This window comes from Ranitomeya variabilis, chromosome 3 (assembly GCF_051348905.1).
Source record: "Ranitomeya variabilis isolate aRanVar5 chromosome 3, aRanVar5.hap1, whole genome shotgun sequence".
Taxonomy (NCBI): Eukaryota; Metazoa; Chordata; class Amphibia; order Anura; family Dendrobatidae; genus Ranitomeya; species Ranitomeya variabilis.
In genome coordinates this window covers 255,465,872-255,489,135 of record NC_135234.1, presented here as the reverse complement: position 1 = coordinate 255,489,135, position 23,264 = coordinate 255,465,872, and the positions used below count along the sequence as shown (strand labels likewise).

Genomic DNA, 23,264 nt, shown 5'->3' with positions numbered 1-23,264 from the left:
GCTGTGCCGTATACTGTGTGGCTGTGCCGTATACTACGTGGCTGGCTGTGCGAAGCGCTAGATACATACATACATACATACATACATACATACATACATACATACATACATGTTCTAGAATACCCGATGCGTTAGAATCGGGCCACTATCTAGTGAGTAATATATGTACTGTAAAAAAAAAAAAACAAATCACCTTCAGCAGGCGGCACCTGCGCTACCCCATGATCAAATGTGTAATGTGTATTTCATTGTTTTATTTGATATAGGTAAATAAAGCGCTATCTTGCTAGAGTATCTAGCTAGCGCTATCTTGCTAGAGTAAAAGAAAAAATTGCCTCCACTAAGATGGCACTGGCCGTGCCTGCGCAGTAGCATCTATCCGTAATCTGGTAGATGCTACTGTGAAGCCGGCGCCATCTGAAAGGAGGCAATTTTTTTCTTTTATGAATTTTACTTATATCATCAAATAAAACAATTTAATCCACATTACACATGTGATCATACTGCAGCGCAGTTTCCGCCTGCTGCAGGTGATTATTTATTTACATTATATAATGTTATGTAAAATAGGGGGCAGGTCACTGAGGGAGCATTGACCTGTCATAAGCCATACAGATGAATACCTAATCAGAGCACAACATGAAGCCCTGCCCCGAGCACGAGCATATCATTAACTCAAAACTACAAATAAAGATTAAACAACCACAAGACAGATTTCATCAACTAAGGTATCATTTCATTCAGTATAACGGCGCCAACCTGACACTGTGTGTAGGTTACTGTGCACAATCCTGCTGATAGGTTCCCTTTAATAGTAAGTAAAAAAGCCTTTGTTGGTGATGACAGCTTCAAGACGTCTCCTTTATGGAGAAACTAGTTGCACGCATTGCTCAGGTGTGAGTTTGGCCCATTCTTCCACAGAAACACTCAAACCCTGAAGGTCCTATGGGCTCCTTCTATGAAATCTATGAGCTTTAGATTCTTACATACATTTTCTATTGGATTCAGGTCAGGTGATTGGCTGGACCATTCTAGCAGCGCAAATTTCTTTCCCTGAATCCTATTGAGAGTTTCTGGCTGTGTGTTTAGGATCATTGCTTGCTGAAATGTCCATCCTTGTTTCATCTTCATCATCCTGGTAGATGGCAGCAGATTTGTTTCAAGGATGTCTCGGTACATTTGTCCTTTCATCCACCTTTCAATCATTTAACGTTTGCTGGTGTCATGCTGTCGTATGCTGACAAACAGCCTCACATCATGTTGTTCTCGCCTTCAAACTTCACTACTGATGTGATGTTGTTGGGGTGATATGCAGTGTATTTTGGCATCCAAACATGGTGTGTACTATGACATCCAAAGAGTTAAATTTTGGTCTCATCTGACCAGACTATATTTTCCCAGAGGTTGAGTGCATTACTTATAGTTCTCTTTAAAATATTTGTACCTGCTAATTCCAGGTTTTTCTGTAGCTCTCCACTGGTGGTCCTTGTGTCTTGGACAAATCTTCTGATAATTCTTTTCACTCCTCTTGGCCAGTTTATGGTGAAATTCTGTTCTATCCACGTCCAGATCATGGTCCCAACAATGCTCACTGGAACCTTCAGTAGTTTAGAAATTGTTTTGATACCAATGTATCAGTATGTTTTGTAACAATAAGATTGTGAAGATCTTGAGACGGCTCACTGGTTTTACCCATCATGAAATGTTTCTTGTGTGGCATCTTGATAATGAGACCCCTTGGGTCATGACTTTCTATGGCTTCTTGCACCTCTTTCTTCATGCGTCCAATACTTTTTCCTTGTGTCATTTCTCATTATTATACATAACTTAATTTATGGACATCTATGGTTTGATTTCTTTGCCAGTGTGGATTGAATGGGTTGTTACCGACATCTGGTGACTATTTCATGTCAATAGCACATTTAGGCATATATTCACTTTGAAAATTTTTGTCGTGTTGAATACTTATTTCACCCGCTGTGTATATGTGTGTTTCTATTAGCGCATATATATTAAAATAAATCTAAAAATCTTTCATTTCACATCCCAAAAACAAATTTTTGTTTTGAATTGTACCAATACAAACTACAGCTCCCCAAGCAAAAACAAGCCCCCCTCCCTCCACAATTGCAAGCATGCACGTCTTCATCAACTGTAAAATTAAAGTTTGAGTTTTAGGGAGTGGCAATACAAACCATTTTTTTTTTTTTTTTGTTTACAAACATCAGATATTCTCTTTTATAATCCGGCAGACTGTATAACAGCCTGTTGTTTGCATAGCACCATTAATTTTACCATATTATATACTGAAAAAAGGAAAGACCTTACCAAATTAGGTGAAATGAAAAAAACAAAACAAAAAACACAATTCCTCAATATTCAGTATACAATATATACGTTAAACATCTGTGTAAGCTTGGTATTGCCATATTCATGTTGCTAATGCAGTTTTACTGCACAATGAATACACACTTCGCTTTTTCCATTTCAGTTGGAAATGTTTTCCCTTTTTTCAGCACAAATTCATAACTGTGTCTAGTCGAGAATCGGTTAAATGGGTTGTCCAGTTAGGAAAACTTAGGGTTTTTTTTAGCAGTGTTTTAAATGTAAAATCAATACTGTCAAGCAGTGTGAACAGTGCCGCGTATGACCGGGGTTGGCTGCCTGGCTCATTTCAATAGCGGAGACTTCCGCCTTCTCAATCGATGATTTAGCCTCGGCAGTGAAGGTACATAAGCAGGGCTAACAAGTTTGTATTTTCCTGGACTGCTTAGCAAAAAATCAAGCGCAGCCAACATACCGTATATACTCGAGTATAAGCCGAGATTTTCAGCCCAAATTTTTGGGCTGAAAGTGCCCCTCTCAGCTTATACTCGAGTCATGATCGGTGGTGGGGTCGGCGGGTGAGCACTGTCATATACTTACCTAGTCCCGGCGTTCCTGACGCTCCCCCTGCCTGTCACACTGTCTTCGGTGCCGCAGCCTCTTCCCCTGAGCGGTCACGTGGGACCGCTCATTAGAGAAATGAATAGGCGGCTCCACCTCCCATAGGGGCGGAGCCGCCTATTCATTTCTCTAATGAAGCGGTGCCGGTGACCGCTGATGGAGAAAGAGGCTGCGGCACCGAAGACAGGCAGGGGGAAGGAGCGGGACGCCGGGAGCAGGTAAGTATGTCATATTCACCTGTCCTCGTTCCACCCGCCGGGCGTCGCGCCATCTTCCCGGCGTCTCTCCGCTCTGACTGCAGGCAGAGGGCGCGATGACGCATATAGTGTGTGCGCCGCCCTCTGCCTGATCAATCAGTGCGGAGAGACGCCGGGAAGATGGCGCCGAGGAGCTGCAAGCAAGACAGGTGAGTATGTTTTTTTTTTTTTTTTTTTTTTATTGCAGCAGCAGCAACTATGGGGCAATAATGGACGGTGCAGAGCACTATATGGCACAGCTATGGGGCAATGGTGCAGAGCACTATATGGCACAGCTATGGGGCAATAACGATGCAGAGCACTATATGGCACAGCTATGGGGCAATAATGAACGGTGCAGAGCACTATATGGCACAGCTATGGGACAACGGTGCAGAGCACTATATGGCACAGCTATGGGGCAACGGTGCAGAGCACTATATATATGGCACAGCTATGGGGCAACGGTGCAGAGCACTATATGGCACAGCTATGGGGCAATGGTGCAGAGCACTATATGGCACAGCTATGGGGCAACGGTGCAGAGCACTATATGGCACAGCTATGGGGCAATGGTGCAGAGCACTATATGGCACAGCTATGGGGCAATGGTGCAGAGCACTGTATGGCACAGCTATGGGGCAACGGTGCAGAGCACTATATGGCACAGCTATGGGACAATGGTGCAGAGCACTATATGGCACAGCTATGGGGCAACGGTGCAGAGCACTATATGGCACAGCTATGGGGCAATAACGGTGCAGAGCACTATATGGCACAGCTATGGGGCAATAATGGTGCAGAGCACTATATGGCACAGCTATGGGGCAATAATGGTGCAAGCACTGTATGGCACAGCTATGGGGCAATAATGGTGCAGAGCACTATATGGCACAGCTATGGGGCAATGGTGCAGAGCACTATATGCCACAGCTATGGGGCAATAATGGTGCAAGCACTGTATGGCACAGCTATGGGGCAATAATGGTGCAGAGCACTATATGGCACAGCTATGGGGCAATGGTGCAGAACACTATATGGCACAGCTATGGGGCAACGGTGCAGAGCACTATATGGCACAGCTATGGGGCAACGGTGCAGAGCACTATATGGCACAGCTATGGGGCAATGGTGCAGAGCACTATATGGCACAGCTATGGGGCAATAATGGTGCAGAGCACTATATGGCACAGCTATGGGGCAATGGTGCAGAGCACTATATGGCACAGCTATGGGGCAATAATGGTGCAGAGCACTATATGGCACAGCTATGGGGCAATGGTGCAGAGCATTATATGGCACAGCTATGGGGCAATAATGGACGGTGCAGAGCACTATATGGCACAGCTATGGGGCAGTGGTGCAGAGCACTATATGGCACGGCTATGGGGCAATGGTGCAGAGCACTATATGGCACGGCTATGGGGCAACGGTGCAGAGCACTATATGGCACAGCTATGGGGCAACGGTGCAGAGCATTATATATATGGCACAGCTATGGGGCAACGGTGCAGAGCATTATATATATATATGGCACAGCTATGGGGCAACGGTGCAGAGCATTGTATATATGGCACAGCTTTATGTGGAGCATCTATGGGGCAATGGTGCAGAGCATTGTATATATGGCACAGCTTTATGTGGAGCATCTATGGGGCCATAATGAACGGTGCAGAGCATTATATATATATGGCACAGCTATGGGGCAACGGTGCAGAGCATTGTATATATGGCACAGCTTTATGTGGAGCATCTATGGGGCAATGGTGCAGAGCATTGTATATATGGCACAGCTTTATGTGGAGCATCTATGGGGCCATAATGAACGGTATGGAGCATCTATTTTTAATTTTGAAATTCACCGGTACCTGCTGCATTTTCCACCCTAGGCTTATACTCGAGTCAATAAGTTTTCCCAGTTTTTTGTGGCAAAATTAGGGGGGTCGGCTTATACTCGAGTATATACGGTATGTATTTCTGGACACATTGGAAATCCATCATAGGGCATGTGCACATGTTTGGTATTTGCAGAAGAAAAATCTGCCCTATTTTTACAGACTATGTGATGGTTGGCAACCTAGCAGCCCAGTGTAGGAGTCAGGGGAATATATTTCAATTTAAAACACATCTAAAAGGAATTTATCCAAGAAACAATTAACCTTCATTCTGAATGAACCCAAAACGTTATTTTTCGTTCTGCACAAGATGGTAGCCATTATATTCCCTTCCCAAGACTGTTCCACAGTCGACTGCTTCATTACTGAAACAATAACTCGCTTGGCCCATATTTAGAATTAATATTTCAATGAATTTGCGGTTTTAGAATCTGAAACCTTTTCCAATCTAATATTCCCAGTGCTAAATTATATCGTGCCATATGCTAATTATACATGGAGCTGTGGAACCCAGAGAGTGCTAGTGTCTTTGTGTCTCAGTCCCTGTGCCTTTGTCTTCACACGGTATGAATAGTACTAGTAGAGTGAGAGCGTGTGAGCTATTGTATATGCAAATTGCCTCTGCTGAAAAAAGAGGACTTAACTCTATAGCGCCACCTATTGGAAGTAGCGATCCTACAAGTCACAATCAACCCTTTAACGAGTCGTGCAATATGACTTAGGATAAAAGCCAAATCAGTATCTCAATTCGCAGACACGAATTGAGATACTGATTTGGCTTTTATCCTAAGTCATATTGCACGACTCGTTAAAGGGTTGATTGTGACTTGTAGGATCGCTACTTCCAATAGGTGGCGCTATAGAGTTAAGTCCTCTTTTTTCAGCAGAGGCAATTTGCATATTTAAATTCCCAGAGGAGCATTGCACGGCGAATAAGCCTCCTTACCTTGACAAGCCAGCTGAGCTATTGTAGTAACTTGCTATGTTCTGTATTGTTTCAGTGGATGAGCTCTTATGCCCAGAAAACAGGGCCCACCTGCCCCCCGAATACCAGCTCAAGGAACTCTTGGAGAAACTGGACATAGTCAGCAACATGCGATCTAGTGGAGCCCGGACAAGGCGCCTGAGGTCGTTACGCAGGGAAATAAACACTCTACGACAAAGGCTTATACCATGTAACAATGAAGTCCTAGAGGCTTGCACAGGTGAATACTTTTTCATTTCATTTATGCAAATGAAACTTATAAATTTAGACCATTTTATTTGCAATGAAGGTTGTTGTGAATTCTGCTTTTGGGCTCCCTCCGGTGGTGGTAGGTGGTAATGCAGTTGCCCCTGAGTTGCAGTCCTGGTCAGGTGTATCTGCTGATTGCAGTTCTGACTGGGGTATTTAGGCGTGCAGGATTCATTAGTCCTTGCCAGTTGTCCATGGTTGTTGGGAGGTTTTGGTCCTGGTTTGGTTCCATCTGCCTTCTGCCAAATCAGCAAAGATAAGTGTCTGGTTTTGTTTCTGTGGCACACATTCTGTGTGCTTAATAATTCTGTGCTATTCAGTGTTTTTTTGTCCAGCTTAGATTGTCAGTATTTTCTCAGTCTTGTTGGATTCTCTTGAGTGGCAGATATACATTCCATGTCTTTAGTTAGATTGTGGAACTTTTTGTATTATCTGCTCTGGATATTTTTGGAAGGGTTTTAATACTGACCGCTTAGTATTCTGTCCTATCTTTCCCTATTTAGCTAGAGTGGCCTCTTTTGCTGAATCCTGTTTTCTGCCTGCGTGTGTCTTTCCTCTCCTACTCACAGTCAATATTCGTGGGGGGCTGCCTATCCTTTGGGGTTCTGCTCTGAGGCAAGGTAGTATTCCTATTTCCATCTATAGGGGTATTTAGTCCTCCGGCTGTGTCGAGGTGTCTAGGGTTTGTTAGGCACACCCCACGGCTACTTCTAGTTGTGGTGTTAGTTTAGGTTTTGCGGTCAGTACAGTTTCCACCTACTCCAGAGAAAGTTCATGCGGGACCAAAGTCACCGGATCATAACAGAAGGTATAATACTTGGGGTCCAACGTTTGCTGTGTCTACCAATTACCAGAACGTGAGATCCTGGTAATGTTCCATTTTGCTCCGTTAATCTTTTGAACCCTACCCTCCTGCCAACATTTATGGCTTTCCCATATGATTGGTGGATGTTTGACCCCAGAATTTGGCCGATCAGCATAACATAAATCCTGAGCCGCACATATGGATGAGCCTCTGTATCTGCGTGAGCAATGAAAGGGTGGTGTTGCTTTTCCAGCACCAGCAACTGATGCGATGCCTTTGTTATGGTTTGCTATAAGATAGTATACCAAAAGCTCATACATTTTGACCTGTTCTAAGGACTTTCAATGTTTTAACCCCAGTAAAAATTCTTTAAATGTCTTTAAAAAAAAAAAAAATGTAAAGGAGTTGTTACAAAGCTGGCTATATAGTGATCAACTGATATATCTGGGGTAAAACGCACCTAGTCAAGCAATTTCCCTATGGCAGCAATATATACCAATCATGACCAGATGAATTACCAACCATGTAACGAAGGTAAGCATTTTTACCTTTAATGTATCTTTATAGGGGTTATCTGGGTTATTATAAAAAAAATGTTCTTATACAATAACAGTCAGGTAGTTGCTAACTATCTGCCAGTTATACCCAGTGCCAATTTGTGCTGGTACAGAGTAGTTACAGTCCGCTGCTCTTGGCGACTCAGCAGCTTCCGGCTTTTCTTATCTGCTCTGTTGACGGGTGTCATTGCGGACATCATGCTGATTGACAGTCTGCTTCTAACCATGGCAAGCCAGCTGTCGATCAGCATGCCACCAGCCGTCACACCCTGACGACAGAGCAGCCCTGAAGATTAAGGGTATGTGCCCACGCTGTGGATTTCATTGCGTAATTTTCCGCAGCGGAATTGATAAATCCGCAGTGCAAAACCGCTGCCGTTTTCTTCTTCGGATTTATCGCGGTTTCTATTGCGGTTTCCGCTGCGGGTTTACACCTGCAGTTTTCTATTGGAGCAATTGTAAACCTGCAGCGGAATCCGCACAAAGAATTGACATGATGCGGAATATAAACCGCTGCGTTTCCGCGCGTTTTTTTCCGCAGCATGTGCACTGCGGATTTCGTTTCCCATAGGTTTACATTGTACTGTAAACTTATGGGAAACCGCTGCGGACCCGCAGCAAAATCCGCAACGTGTGCACATACCCTTTGTTGACACTGAGCAGATGAATCGCTAGCAGAAGCGGTCAGTGGCTACTCTGAGCCAGCGCTGGGTACAATATAAATATTGGTATACACCTAAGTGTATAGAGGTACGCGCTGGACTATTAGCAAGAAGAAATAAAAACTATACAAAATAGTTCAAAGAGTGGCATTTGGTAACAGTCTGAATTAGTGCCAATAGGGTGACCGGATAAATGCCGGTACCTCCTCAATTTGTTACACACATATAAACAAAGGGTAAAAAATCATAGGTGTGTTCCTACCTCCAGATCGTGAGGCAAAGGGACACAGCGATGCTCCTGTTTTTCCTAGAGTTTCCAAATCCTTGCGGGTGAAAAGGATATAGTGAACAGGTGGCTGCCCCGGCCGGTAGCAAGCCACCGCTGACTAACCTTCTAGTAAAGATGAGATCCTGCAGAGCCGACGCCGCGTGTATACTCAGCGGTGAGTGCGGGCGGTGCGCAGGACCTGTGTGACGTAATGAGTCACGTGACCGAAATCCCCCGGGGAGTGAGTACGGTGTGCAGCTAGGACATAGACAACCAACGCGTTTCTGAGACGCCTGTCTCCTTCTTCAGGGTTAGTCCCTGCACCGTACTTATCGTCCTTATATAGCTGCTGATTAAATAGCTATTGGAAGCCAAATAATTCCGTGCCCATATTAAGTCCTCTTGGTGCAACGGTATCCAGAGTAAAAATCCACTGAGTTTCTGCTCGTGACATTGCCTTGATATAGTCCCCACCTCTCCAGTGGCGTTGGACCACCGCTATACCGGATACTTTCATATCACTTGATATCCCACCATGGTGCTCTATGAAATGCTGTGATAGTGGGTGTCCCATAAATTTATTTTTAATATTGCGGATATGTTCACTGATCCTCGTTTTTAAAGGACGTTTTGTTCTTCCCACATATAATTTCTTGCAGGGACATTCTATTGTATAGATCACCCCTGACGTAGAGCAAGTGATGAGATCCCTAATATAAATGGTCCTTTCCCCCTTTTTAATATATAAACATTTCTGAGTTTTAACCTGCTTGCATACATTGCATCTATGACAGGGAAAAAAACCTTTTAACTTAGTGTGTGAGAGAGAGGACTGTATAAAACATGATTTTTTCTGGACAGTAGGGGCGATCAAATTCCCCAGATTTTGAGATTTTTTATACACAAAACGTGGCTGATTACTAATAATATCTCCCAATATTTTATCATTTTTTAAGAAATGCCAATGTCTACCCACTATCTTACGAAGAATATTTGCATTAGTATTATACCTAGTAATGATAGGAATAGACTTAAGAGTTACTTTGGAACTAGGAGCTGGATTAATAAGTTCCTGTCTTGGTTTATTTTTGGCCATTTCTTTAGATTTTTCTAACAATGTTCTGTTATATCCTTTTTCCAAAAATTTTTTTGTTAGTGTTTGGGATTCCATCTCAAAATCCTGAGGCCTTGAACAATTCCGGTGAATTCTAGCAAACTGGCTCCTAGGAATATTCAACAGCCATCCCGGGAGGTGACAGCTGTCTAAAGGGATATAACTGTTGGTATCAGTCGGTTTAACAAAAGTGCATGTGTGGATTTGCGAATTCTCAATAAAAATTTTTAGATCTAAAAAATTAATAACAGTGGTACTGGTACCACTATCACAGCATTTCATAGAGCACCATGGTGGGATATCAAGTGATATGAAAGTATCCGGTATAGCGGTGGTCCAACGCCACTGGAGAGGTGGGGACTATATCAAGGCAATGTCACGAGCAGAAACTCAGTGGATTTTTACTCTGGATACCGTTGCACCAAGAGGACTTAATATGGGCACGGAATTATTTGGCTTCCAATAGCTATTTAATCAGCAGCTATATAAGGACGATAAGTACGGTGCAGGGACTAACCCTGAAGAAGGAGACAGGCGTCTCAGAAACGCGTTGGTTGTCTATGTCCTAGCTGCACACCGTACTCACTCCCCGGGGGATTTCGGTCACGTGACTCATTACGTCACACAGGTCCTGCGCACCGCCCGCACTCACCGCTGAGTATACACGCGGCGTCGGCTCTGCAGGATCTCATCTTTACTAGAAGGTTAGTCAGCGGTGGCTTGCTACCGGCCGGGGCAGCCACCTGTTCACTATATCCTTTTCACCCGCAAGGATTTGGAAACTCTAGGAAAAACAGGAGCATCGCTGTGTCCCTTTGCCTCACGATCTGGAGGTAGGAACACACCTATGATTTTTTACCCTTTGTTTATATGTGTGTAACAAATTGAGGAGGTACCGGCATTTATCCGGTCACCCTATTGGCACTAATTCAGACTGTTACCAAATGCCACTCTTTGAACTATTTTGTATAGTTTTTATTTCTTCTTGCTAATAGTCCAGCGCGTACCTCTATACACTTAGGTGTATACCAATATTTATATTTATTATTTTTTTACAAGCCATTTGTGGAGGCTTGTTGGTACTGCTGCAGGAATCTATATTGGCAGTGACACTTTGCGCCACCACTTTTAATCATTTATACGGCTGGGTACAATATGCAGGTTTTTTAGGCACATTGGTGAAAAAAATCCTAGATAACCTCTCTTAACAAAGCACTGGTTAATTACAAGGACCATATATTATATTCCACCCTCTATTTATTGTTATTGCCTCTTTTGTAGTCCATAGCATTAGCAAGAAAAGATAGTCTGGTCCAAATTGGTGCATTGGTTGTGTTTTATATAACAGGACCAGTGCACCCACGACAGCAGGGGTGGGGAACCTGAGGCCTGTGGTCACCTTTTCTTCGGCCCCAGGCAGATTCCCGGAGACCTCAGTGATCGAGCAGGCAACTGCGTTTTGACAGCTGCCTACTCTTTAATTTCTTTTTACTCTGCCAGCATGCACACGCTGCATTTACTATTGAATGCTGTGGCGCATGCAGGTGAAAGAATATGTCCTCGTTGCATGTAATGAATGATTACGACCTCACTCTGATCAGGACATACTTTTGTGGGCAAAGTTGGTAGTGTTGGGAAGAGTTAGCCTCCATGTCTTCTGTGATGTCTATGCCCCAGCCCCGGTGTCTTCTGTGATGTCTCTGCCCCAGCCCATGTGTGTCTTGTGTGATGGCTATGCCCCAGCCCCGGTGTCTCCTGTGATGTCTATGCCCCAGCCCCTGTGTCTCCTGTGATGTCTATGCCCCAGCCCCTGTCTCCCCTGTGATGTCTATGCCCACGCCACCGTGGCTCCTATGTAATGTCTGTGGCCAAGCCCCTGTGGCTCCTGTGTGATGTATATACTGCAGATCTCCCACTGCCTGAGTTCTATAAATGTAAAGTGAGCAGTGATGAATTTTCCACTGTGAGTAGACTTGCAGCGTAATATACAGTACAGACCAAAAGTTTGGACACACCTTCTCATTTAAAGATTTTTCTGTATTTTCATGACTATGAAAATTGTACGTTCACACTGAAGGCATCAAAACTATGAATTAACACATGTGGAATTATATAATTAACAAAAAATTGTGAAACAACTGAAAATATGTCTTATATTCTAGGTTCTTCAAAGTAGCCACCTGTAATGACTGCTTTGCACACTCTTGACATTCTCTTGATGAGCTTCAAGAGGTAGTCACCGGGAATGGTCTTCCAACAGTCTTGAAGGAGTTCCCAGAGATGCTTAGCACTTGTTGGCCCTTTTGCATTCACTCTGCGGTCCAGCTCACCCCAAACCATCTCGGGTTCAGGTCTGGTGACTGTGGAGGCCAGGTCATCTGGCGTAGCACCCCATCACTCTCCTTCTTGGGTAAATAACCCTTACACAGCCTGGAGGTGTGTTTGTGGTCATTGTCCTGTTGAAAAATAAATGATGGTCCAACTAAACGCAAACCGGATGGAATAGCATGCCGCTGCAAGATGCTGTGGTAGCCATGCTGGTTCAGTATGCCTTCAATTTTGAATAAATCCCCAACAGTGTCACCAGCAAAGCACCCCCACACCAGCTCACCACCTCCTCCATGCTTCATGGTGGGATCCAGGCATGTAGAGTCCATCCGTTCACTTTTTTTTTTTTTTTTTCAACAATAAATTTTTATTGAAATATTTTCAATTTTACATATGATGCGATAACAAAGGTAGCATTACAAACTGTAAATACAATATGTGTACTAAAACATATAAACAAATAGCGCACAATTCTTTGATCTAACAACTATAGGGGATAGGGGGGAGATGGAGTAAGGCAAAAAGGGGAGAAAAAGGAAAAAAGGGGGGAGGGGGAAGGGGGGCCCGAGGGTGAATTAACATTGTATACAATAATTGCAAAGAGTCAATCCGAATCAGATAGTTCAGGGTTAGTTAGGTGAAGTGTAGGTACCGCAAAGGGAGTGTGAGTAGTATATTCCACCCAGGGAAGCCATACTCTTTCAAATTTACCAACTTTGTCCATGAGAATAGCCGACAGTTTTTCATTTATCATGTACCAGGAGAGGCGAGATTTGACTGCGTAGAAATCTATAGTTGTTTTCTTCCAGGCCAAAGCTATTGTTTGCTTAGTTGCTAAAAATATAAAAGATATAAGAGCCTGGGTGTGTTTGGGAATGTTGGGGATGCGTTTGATAAGTAGGGCCTCCCAAGGATTCTTTCTGAGGTTTAAATTTGTGACAGAAATAACTAAGTGGTAAACTCTAATCCATAGTCTCCTAACAGTTGGGCATAGCCACCAGATATGAAACATGTCTCCAGTGGAGTTACATCCTCTGAAGCAATTCGGGGAATAGTTGGCCACTGCCTTAGCTACTCTCGCTGGGGTCAGGTACCAACGGGTTAACACTTTATAATTAGTTTCTAGCATAAGGGTATTTAGGATTCCTCCAGTTGAGGAGGACCAGATTTGGGACCATTCAGAGTCAGTCAGGGTAGACCCAATATCGGACTCCCAGCGAGAAATGTATTTTAGACAATTCCTATGTGAGGGGGAGTTGATTTGTGAGTAGATGAGTGATATAGTACCTGAGGCATGGGGGTTTTGACGGCATCTTTGTTCAAATGGGGTAAAGGAGTATGGTGGACTAGAATTTTTCAATAAAGAGCTGACAAAGTTCTTAAGTTGCAAATATCGAAATATCTCTCCGGGGGGGAAACCGTATTTTTCTCTAAGGGCTGGGAATGGGATAATCCCGTCAACATTAAAGAGATGGTGAACTTTTGTTATCCCCGCTTCAACCCACTTATGGAAGTATCTAAGGGGACCCAAACCTGGGGGAAATAGTGTTGCCCCAAATTGGGGCGAGGGGCAAAAAAGGTGAGATTAATTGTGAGGAATACTTATGAGAATCCCAGATTGCGAGACAGTGTTTTATTATGGGCGTTTGAAATATGTTTGCTTTGGGTTGGGAGAATCCATAATATTGTATCTAGGGTATCGGATTGTAGCTCGGCGGCTTCTATAGATAGCCATAATGGGGGTTCAATGTAGGCATGATATAGGGTCAGTTGGCCTAATTGAGCTGCGCGGTAATATTTAGAAAGGTTGGGAACTCCCAACCCTCCTTTTAGGCGGTGTTGGTAGAGAGTGGCTTTGTTAACTCTGGGGAGGCCTCCCCTCCAAACAAAGGCGTCTATTGATCTTTGAGCCATTTTAAGGAAGTGCGAGGGGATGGGGATTGGCAGGACACGAAATAAGTAAAGTAGCTTGGGAAGGATAGACATCTTTAGGGCACGCACACGGCCTAACCATGAGAGGTGCAATTTCTCCCAAGACTGTAGTAAAAGGTGAAGTTTTCGAAACATGGGAGGATAGTTGGCCGTGTAGAGGGAGTCTAGATTAGCCGTCAGTTTCACTCCTAAATAGTCCAAGTGTTTAGTAACCCACTGAAAAGGAAAATCGTTTTGGAGATTTGTTATTGTTGATTGTGGGAGGGATACATTCATAGCGTAAGATTTGGCGGTGTTTATTCGCAGACCGGATATTGCTCCAAAGTCTTGTAAGGTTTGGAGAAGGGCCGGCAGAGATTTCTGAGGGGACGATAGTAGGAGCAGGATGTCGTCTGCAAACATGAATAGTTTGTGGGACCGCCGCTACCTCTACCCCCTGTATATTGGAGTTGAGGCGTAGCTGGATGGCTAGTGGTTCGAGCGCCAGGAGAAATAGCAGGGGTGAGAGAGGGCAACCTTGTCGGGTACCTCTGTTGATTGGGAAAAGTGTATAAGAAAAGCCATTATAGCGCACGTAGGCGGAAGGTGAACTGTAGAGAGCGTGGATCCAGGAGAGAAAGTGGTCGGGAAACTTCCATCTTCGCAGCACCGCAAACAGATAAGGCCACGATATAGAGTCGAAGGCTTTTTTAATGTCTAATGACAGTAACATACTTGATATATTGCGGTATTTGCAGAGGTGTAGTAGGTGGGAGACCCTCCATATGTTGTCTGAGGCTTGTCGACGCGGGACAAAGCCTACTTGGTCTTTATGGATTAATGCACCTAAGCCTGAATTCAATCTTTGGGATAGGATTTTAGCTAATATTTTAAGGTCTATATTAACTAGAGATATCGGTCTATAATTGGACCAGAATAAGTGATCTGTGTTGGGCTTAGGTATCATAGATATTGCAGCCATTAATGAGGCCGTACCAGGTTTGTTACCGTCTCTCAGGGAGTTGAAGTAGTTGGTGAGGTGGGGGTCAGTACCGGGGCGTATTTCTTATAGTAAAGAGCCGTGAACCCGTCGGGGCCTGGTTTTTTGTTAGTTTTCAAATTTTTAATGGCTAGTTCAATTTCATTGGGAGATGCAGCTTGGTCAAGGAGTTCGATCATGTCGGGGCTAAGGGCTGGAAAGGGAACAGAGTCTAAAAAGTTCTCTAGGGTATCTGTTTGTGGCAATTGGGGCACTGTACAGCGGTCTGAGTTTTTGTTGAAATAAATGGACAATTTGTTGCGGGTTGGTTGTGACACCTGTGGAAGTGTGTATAAGTATGGGGGGTCTAAGTAAGGATTGGCATTTTAGGCAGCGAGCGAGGTTAGAGTTATTTTTATTAAGGGCATAGAAGCGTTTCTGTGACCAATGTATAGCTCGGTCAGCGTTCTCAGAGAGGTGCAGGTCTAGTTCCGTTCGTGCATGGAGGAGGTCTCGATACGTGGTGGGTAGAGGTTTCGTTTTCATCTGGGACTCCAAAGCTGACACCCTGCTCTCCAACTCCGCTATTTTCGCATTTCTCTCTTTTTTTTCTTGCAAGAGGCCTCTTGGATACAGAAACCTCTGAGTACTGCTTTGTGTGCTTCCCATAGGGAAACTGGCGAAGATGCTGATTGTTTGTTCAATGAGAAATATTCATTAATATGGTTTTTCAGTTTTTGGGCGATGTCAGGATAGGAGAGCAGTGAGTCGTTAAGGGTCCAGCTGAATGAGCGGGGCTGCGGGTGGAGAGTTGAGCATGTGATCAGGTATGGGGAATGGTCTGACCAAGGGGTAGATTGGATTGAGATGTTTGATACATTTGGAATAAAGGAAGGATGGACTAGGATATGATCAATTCTGGTGTATACTAGGTGGCGTGCGGAGAAAAAGGTATAATCTCTTTCAGTGGGGTGAAGTTCCCTCCAAAGGGTCTATCCAGTGATATTGGGAGAAAAGTTTGTTGAGGGCGGTTGAATCAGCCGAAGGGTATGGCGGCGAAGGAGTAGGAAAATGTGGACTAGTTGATTTATCTAGGTTAGCTTTGAGTATACAATTGGAGTCTCCGCATAGAATCGTGGTGCCCTGGGCGTGTTCTGAAATCACTTCTAAAAGTTGAGAGAAAAAGGCAGCTTGGTGAGTATTAGGGGCATAGTAGGAGACTAAAGTCACCAATTCGTCGGTTATTGTGCCCGTCACCATAATATAGCAACCTTCCTTATCAGCTACTGAAGATTTAAAAACGAACGGGACAGATTTCTTAAAACAGATAGCTACACCTTTAGTTTTGTTTAGGGCATTTGCGGAGTAGAAGAGCGGGTAAGAAGCGGACAAGAATCTAGGACAGGATTTAGTTGAAAAGTGCGTTTCTTGGAGACATACCACATCTGCCTGCTGGGATCTATAGTAGCGGAAAGCCTTGGTGCGTTTGTGTGGGGAGTTGAGTCCCCTCACGTTGTGCGATAAGACTATGAGTGGCATTTTAGGAGGTTGTCAGGTGTGCTTATGGTAATTATTACTTGCGGTTTAGCGGTAGGAGTGGAGGACGTTTTGCAGAATAGACTAAGTAGGTAGTATAAGCCCGGGCAGGTAGTTGGGTTGGGGGATAGGGTAGATCGGAAGGTGCCTGTGGTATAGGTGGGGTAAAAAAGCTTGTTGAGGGGAAAGGAGAAATTGTAGTGTTGGCTAAGCACTATGTGCTGAGCAGCAGTGTACGAGGACACTGTGGGGTCGTTGGGGTCTGCTAGGGGCAGCGCGTAAATAAAATTGTATGCGATCGTAACGGGATACAGGAATATAAGTGGAAAATAAAAACGAACGAACGAACTGGGGCCTAATTCGGCTATCTTGGGGGTATTCAATGATGGCCTATCCTATCAACTTATTATAGCAGCTAATAAACGAGAGGCATAGATCGGATAACAACAAAATAACAACTATGTCTAATAATATAACTAGCTAAGGCCGTTATGCGACATTATATTACTATTAGAACATTGCGATAGAGTAGAATATGTGTAACCTGTCGCTAGAGTGTAACCGGCAATAGGTAAAGAAAAAGGGAAACACTGTATTAACTTGTGGATTGAACATATTCACTTGTCTGTAGTGAAGATCAGGTCGGATGATAAGTTCAATCCAGTCCAATGTCCCAGTCGGAGCGAAAGACGCAGTAGTTTCCAGCGAGGGAATGTTAGAGTTGCGCAGTTCAGGAACATCTATGAAAATAAACTGAGAGAGCACACATAACCAAATTATCATAAAACTGTAAGAGTGTCTGACAAGATAGCCAGTAGGGTATCAGAGGCCCAGAATAGAGCCAGCGGTTGTACAGCTCATCACGGGGGATCAGGCGGAGCTTGCGGACGAGGTCGACGGCTCTCAGGCCGGGGCTGAGAGGAAGCAAACGGGGGAGATGAAGAGGAATCCATGAGCTGTAATTTAGCCAAACAACTTCTCGCTCCCTCTGGGGAGAGAACTGTGTGGGTCATATCAAGGTGAGAAAATATCAGTTTAAAGGGGAATCCCCAGCGATATTTGATGTTGTTGGATCTCAGGATCTCCAGGTATGGCTTCATAGCTCGTCGTTTGGCGATAGTGGTGGGGGCCAAATCTGAGAACAGCTCGTATGAGTGACCCTGGAAAGTTAGCGGTGCGGATTATCTAGCCGCTTGCAGGAGCTGTTCCTTTGTTTTGTAAAAGTGCATTTTAAGAATGATGTCTCTCGGTGGGCCATCTGACTTGCGCCTGCTCAAGGCTCTATGGATGCGGTCCATTTCTAGGCGTTCAATAGAGATTCCCAGTAGGAGTTCTTGAAACAGGGCTATTGCGGTGGATTGGAGGTCGGTGACCGTTTCTGGTATACCTTTGATTCTAATATTGCTCCTACGGGCTCTGTTTTCAAAGTCCTCTAGCTTGCTGTTGAGGGTGTGGATCTCGTCCTGTAGCATCTCAATATCTTTTTCGTGGGTTGCTAGGTTTGCAAGGGTCGAGTCCATTTTGTCTTCAAGGTCAGAGGTACGGGAACCGAGTTCTCTGATTTCTTTGGTTAAGTCCTTAGTCAATTTGTCTGACATCTTGAGCAATTCAGAATGTAAGATAGATTGGAACTGTGACAGTAGAGCCGATTGATCCGAGGTAGGGGTGTTAGGGATCTTGGTTGTAGAGGCCGGGATCATCTCAGAATCTGCTCTGTCAGGTATAGAAGAGATAGAGGACTCCGACTGAGAGAACGGACCGGAAGACATGTCGGCATCCAGGTCTGTTAATACGGCAAACCTGTTGCTGGGTTGTTTTGAATTGGTTCTGCGCGCTTTAGGCATGGGGGCGATTAGAATATGAGTAGAAGTAGAACCCCGTGATATTTTTCCCCGTATTAAAAGAACTGAGGTCTATGACGGGGCGTATTGCGCAGTATCCCCTAGCAGATGTGCGAGGGTTAGGTTAGAGCATTGCAACAATCATTAAGTTATTTAGTAAAGTAAGTCTAGTTAGGCAGGTGTTGCGCTAAAAATAGTCAGAAATATGATTGTGCCAGTGGAAAGAAGGATTAGTTTTATAAGTGGCGAGTCTGAAGGCCGGCGGGATAGAGAGATGTTTGCGGGAGCTGGGAAACCACAATGGCGCCAGCCCCTCACGGACTGCGTGTATCCAGCCGAGGGGGACGGCAACCCCCCTGCGTCCGAGGCCCAGACCCCTCACAAACGGCCCAGGTGGGGGGGGTATAATGCAAGGCGACCCCTCACCTCTGGTGCTAGTTGTCGGGAGGTCTTCTGTCCACCGGAGGGCTCTGGATTCCCCGCAGCAGAGCAGTGGAGCGATGGTGCTCGGGCCTGCAGTCTCCGAAGTCCGGCGCGCAGCGTCTGTGGGGCCGCAATTAATGGCAGCGCGTCCTCCGCGCGTTTCTCGGGCAGCCAGCCGCCAGCGCGGGCCGCGCGCCTCCCAGCGGTCGCAGCCGCCGCAAGGCCCAGGTGTGAGAAGGGGCCCGGGGACAAACGGGCGGCACAACTCGGCGGCGGCTCCGGAGCAGCCGGCGTGCGGGTAAGTACCGCCGGTGTGCCTCTTTAATGGCGCGAGCCGGGATATACGCCACCGCTTCTATGGCCCAGGGGGAGGCCGGATGACACGTGTGCTTGCCGCAACTCACCGCACAGCAGTCTCTGTCCTCCCTCAGCGGCGTCCAGACCGCGGCAGCAGGGATCCCCTGGTTCCGGGATGGTAGGGGTGAGCAGACTCTCCTGCTAGTTATAGTCCGGGCCGTCTCTTTGGTGCTGAGAGGTGCCGAGCGCCCTCCGGCTGGGAATGGGCCGCACCGCGTCCCACAGGCTCCAGGCCTGGACTGCTCCTTTCACCACCGCAGCCAGATATTGCTCCCGTGTCCCTGGGGCTGTATAATGTTGCCTTTTTTCCCTTTGGATGGGTGTCCAGTATCCATAAAATCGGGTGGATTACCCTTACAGCGCAGGGAGCTCAGGAAAGCACGTCTTGCTCCTTTGGCAGCTGGCCACGCCCCCTCATCCGTTCACTTTTTGTTAAGTATATAATTCCACATGTGTTAATTTATAGTTTTGATGCCTTCCGTGTGAATATACAATTTTCATAGTCATGAAAATACAGAAAAATCTTTAAATGAGGTGGGTCCAAACTTTTGGTCTGTACTGTACATTTGTTTGGTACAACTTACTGTTGTGAGTTCTTTACAAAACTTATCATTGGAAAGATTGGCCTGCTCTCCAGACCAATGTAAATCTGGAAAAGCAGTTATAAGTAGCAACATCATCTATACACCTAACCTCACAGCAGCACCAAAGAGACGCAGTTTCAGACGTCACATTAGGGTTGAGTTAATTAAATATTCGACCAAGAATAGCAGGGTCATTTTCATGTCGATAATTTTATATGGCCCCCGAATGATGGTATAAATATCCAAATGGCCCTTTGGCAGAAAAAAGGTTCCCCACCCCGGCACTACAGGGTTCGAACTACATGGTGTGCACTATTACTAGGCAATTTGTGTTTTTGATGATTATTTTTATTATTGAACATCTAGAGTTCTGTCAGTCAATACAAAATGATCAAAAACCAGAAACCAGAATATTTAAGACAGTAAAAGTCCATTATTTATTTTCATCTATAAATATCAGTGACCGATATAGCCACCGTTTTTAAAACGAACATCCATAAGCTTTACATCCATGGAGATTGTCAGTTTCTTAATGTGTTGATTATCAACTTTTTGGACAACACCAGACACTGTTCAGAGAGGTGACTGTTTTTTCTTCTCTGCAAATTTCCTGTTTAAGAAGGGCCCAAAAGTTGAGGAAGGGGGCCCATGTCATTATTCTTTATCTTTAAGGCCTTTACTATCTAGCCAAACATTGGAGACTTTGATGCATATGATGGAGCATGGTCCTGTATAAATATCATGGTTTTCTTGAATGATGCAGACTTTTTCCTGTACCACTGCTTGAAGAAAGTGTCTTCGAAATACTGGCAGTAGGTTTGGGAGCCACCTCCATCTTAGTTGAAGTGGAGGTCTGTGTCTGTTATTAATCAAGTCACAGGCCCATCCATCTGGTCTGTCAAGAGTTGCCTCATCTCATCAGTCCATAAAGCCTTAAAAAAAAAAATAGGTCTACAGCTTTTTCTTGGCCCTGTCTTGATGACTTATAGGTTACGTTCAATGGTAGTAAGGTTTCAGCCTTCCTTACCTTGGCCATGTCTGAGTGCTAATCACCTTGTACTTTTGGGCACTCCAAGGAGGTTGCAGTTCTAGAATGACATCACTGGTTGATAATGGTTTCATGATTGCTTCATGTTTGATTCTTCTCAAATCTTTGGCAGCTAATGTGCGTTTTTTTTTTGGTTTTTTTTCCCCACAACATGTTTTTTTATAACCTTGCTGACTATTTGCATCAAAACTTTTGATGGTTCTGTGATCACACTCCACTATCTTAGCAATTTGAAGAGTGCTACATCCTTCTCTTTACTTCTAGTTTTGATTGTTCAGAGTCAGTTAAATCTTTTTCCCAGGACTTCCCTCAAGACAGCACAACAGGACGTAGTCCTGCTTATCCTCTAGGGACAGGAAACTCATGAGGTTAACCTTCTCCCTACACCTCTCCCTCAATAGTTTCCTGTCCCTAGCAGGAGAGAGGGTTCAGCAGTGCAAAGATTTATCTGGGAACTCTGAGGTATCGGAGGGGGTCGATCTCTCCCTTCCCTCTGTCAAGAGGCTCCAGACTGATACCTCGCTGGGCAAGGGTCCCTCAGTAGAGCGAGACACGGCTTCTAACTTCGTTGCTTCCTTCTCCCGAGCATTCTCTGTGTCATGCTGCATCTGACGGTGGAACCTCCAGGTGTGCATGCGCTCCAGCATGGAAACTCGTTTCCGGTCCGGACATCTTTTGATGACGTGCATGCGTTCCAGGTGAAACGCATATCCGGTTTAGAGGGGGAAACACAAGGTAGGAGATGGGGAATATCGATAGATCTGGACAAGGGAAGGCCCTATAAAAGGGTGCTGTCATCACTGCTCACTTTACATTTATAGAACTCAGGCATTACAAACAACCAGTGGATTCTGCAAACCATAGGGTAAGGTTGCAGAATAGACTTTTTCCCATCTCCCCCCACAATAGTACCATGTAACAGTCCCTCTTTGCCTCAAAAAGACTTCGGGGGGAATATCAGGGACCTTCTGAAATCGGGGACTATAAGTCCAGTACCCCTTTCAATGATAGGACACGGTCACTATTCCTCCCTTTTTTCCATAAGAAAGCCTTTGGGCAAATACCGTACCATTATAAATCTGAAATGCATAAATCAATGGGTCAGGTACAATAAATTAAAAAAATGGAGACGTAAAATCAAGCATCCCGTTGATAGAGAGGGATTCAGTAATGTGCACATTAGATTTGAGAGACTCTTATTACCATGTGCCCATCCACCCCAGCCACTAACAATTGAGGTTTGCAATAGAACATCAGGGAACAATCCACCACTTCCAGTTCTGGCTTCTACCATTGAGCCTTTCCTCAGCACCTTGTATCTTTACAAAGATAATGACGAAGGTGGCAGCCTTCTTGAGAAAAAAAGTAATTATTGTAATCCCATATCTGGGGGATCTCCTTTCAGTGACTGATTCAACCATCCTCCTCAATCAACAGCTTGCCCAAACTATCGACACAATAGAAGATGTAGGGTGGCCCATCCATTGAGGAAAGTTCGACCTAAAATGAGACACTCAAAAGGTGTTCTTGGGAGTTCTCCTCGCCTTACTTCACAGAATGCCTTCCCTACCCCTTATGAAGTAGGACAAAATCAAGAACAGAATTCAGACTTTTCAAGGCCCATCCATTGAGGAAAGTTCGACCTAAAATGAGACACTCAAAAGGTGTTCTTGGGAGTTCTCCTCGCCTTACTTCACAGAATGCCTTCCCTACCCCTTATGAAGTAGGACAAAATCAAGAACAGAATTCAGACTTTTCAGAAAAAGAACTGTCTCCATCAGGTATTCCGTGAGGATCCTAGGCCTGATGACATTTTTTATACCAAGCTTTCGGTGGAGTCAGCCCCAATCAAGACAGTTACAAGAAGCAATCCTGTTACTATAAACACCAAACAAATGCCCCAAACAGTTCTGGTAGGACATAAATCTCAAATATATATAGCTAAATCAAAGCGGTGCGCAATGACCACAGAAAAAAGAGTATAATCCTTTAAATTAAAATTTTATTAAACATCAAAAATCACAAACGGTTAAAAAGAAACTACTGGATCAAGGAGAGCACTGTGACCAACAAGCAGCCAATGCCTTTTTAGAAAATATTATTCAATACCACTCAAATGTTAGTGTAAACAAAAATACAGACACACAAGTCTGTTTGTGAATTAATAAGGATTAAATGGCAGCATTTCATTACGTATAAAGTGCATAATGCATCATGTCCATAATGGACCATTAAACTGCATAATCCAAGCATAAAGGAAAGGTATAATATACCGCGGCGGGGACCACCTGTTACCGGCATTGTGCCTGCCTAACATTTTGTAAGTATATTCTACCTCTCCTTTATGCTTGGATTATGCACTTTAATGGTCCATTATGGACATGATGCATTATGCACTTTATACGTAATGAAATGCTGCCATTTAGTCCTTATTAATTCACATAAACAGACTTGTGTGTCTGTATTTTTGTTTACACTAACATTTGAGTGGTATTGAGTAATATTTTCTAAAAAGGCATTGGCTGCTTGTTGGTCACAGT

General features: G+C 44.5%; 1 protein-coding gene across 3 annotated transcripts in view; it reads left to right on the top strand.

The window, feature by feature from the left end:
• BRPF3 (bromodomain and PHD finger containing 3) overlaps window positions 1-23,264 on the top strand; it is a 92,478-nt gene that overhangs the window by 34,639 nt on the left and 34,575 nt on the right. For all 3 annotated transcript variants that reach the window (XM_077295403.1, XM_077295402.1, XM_077295401.1), the window contains exon 7: window positions 6,079-6,282. In XM_077295403.1, the coding sequence (XP_077151518.1) occupies window positions 6,079-6,282 (204 nt within the window). The remainder of the gene's footprint in view (window positions 1-6,078; window positions 6,283-23,264) is intronic.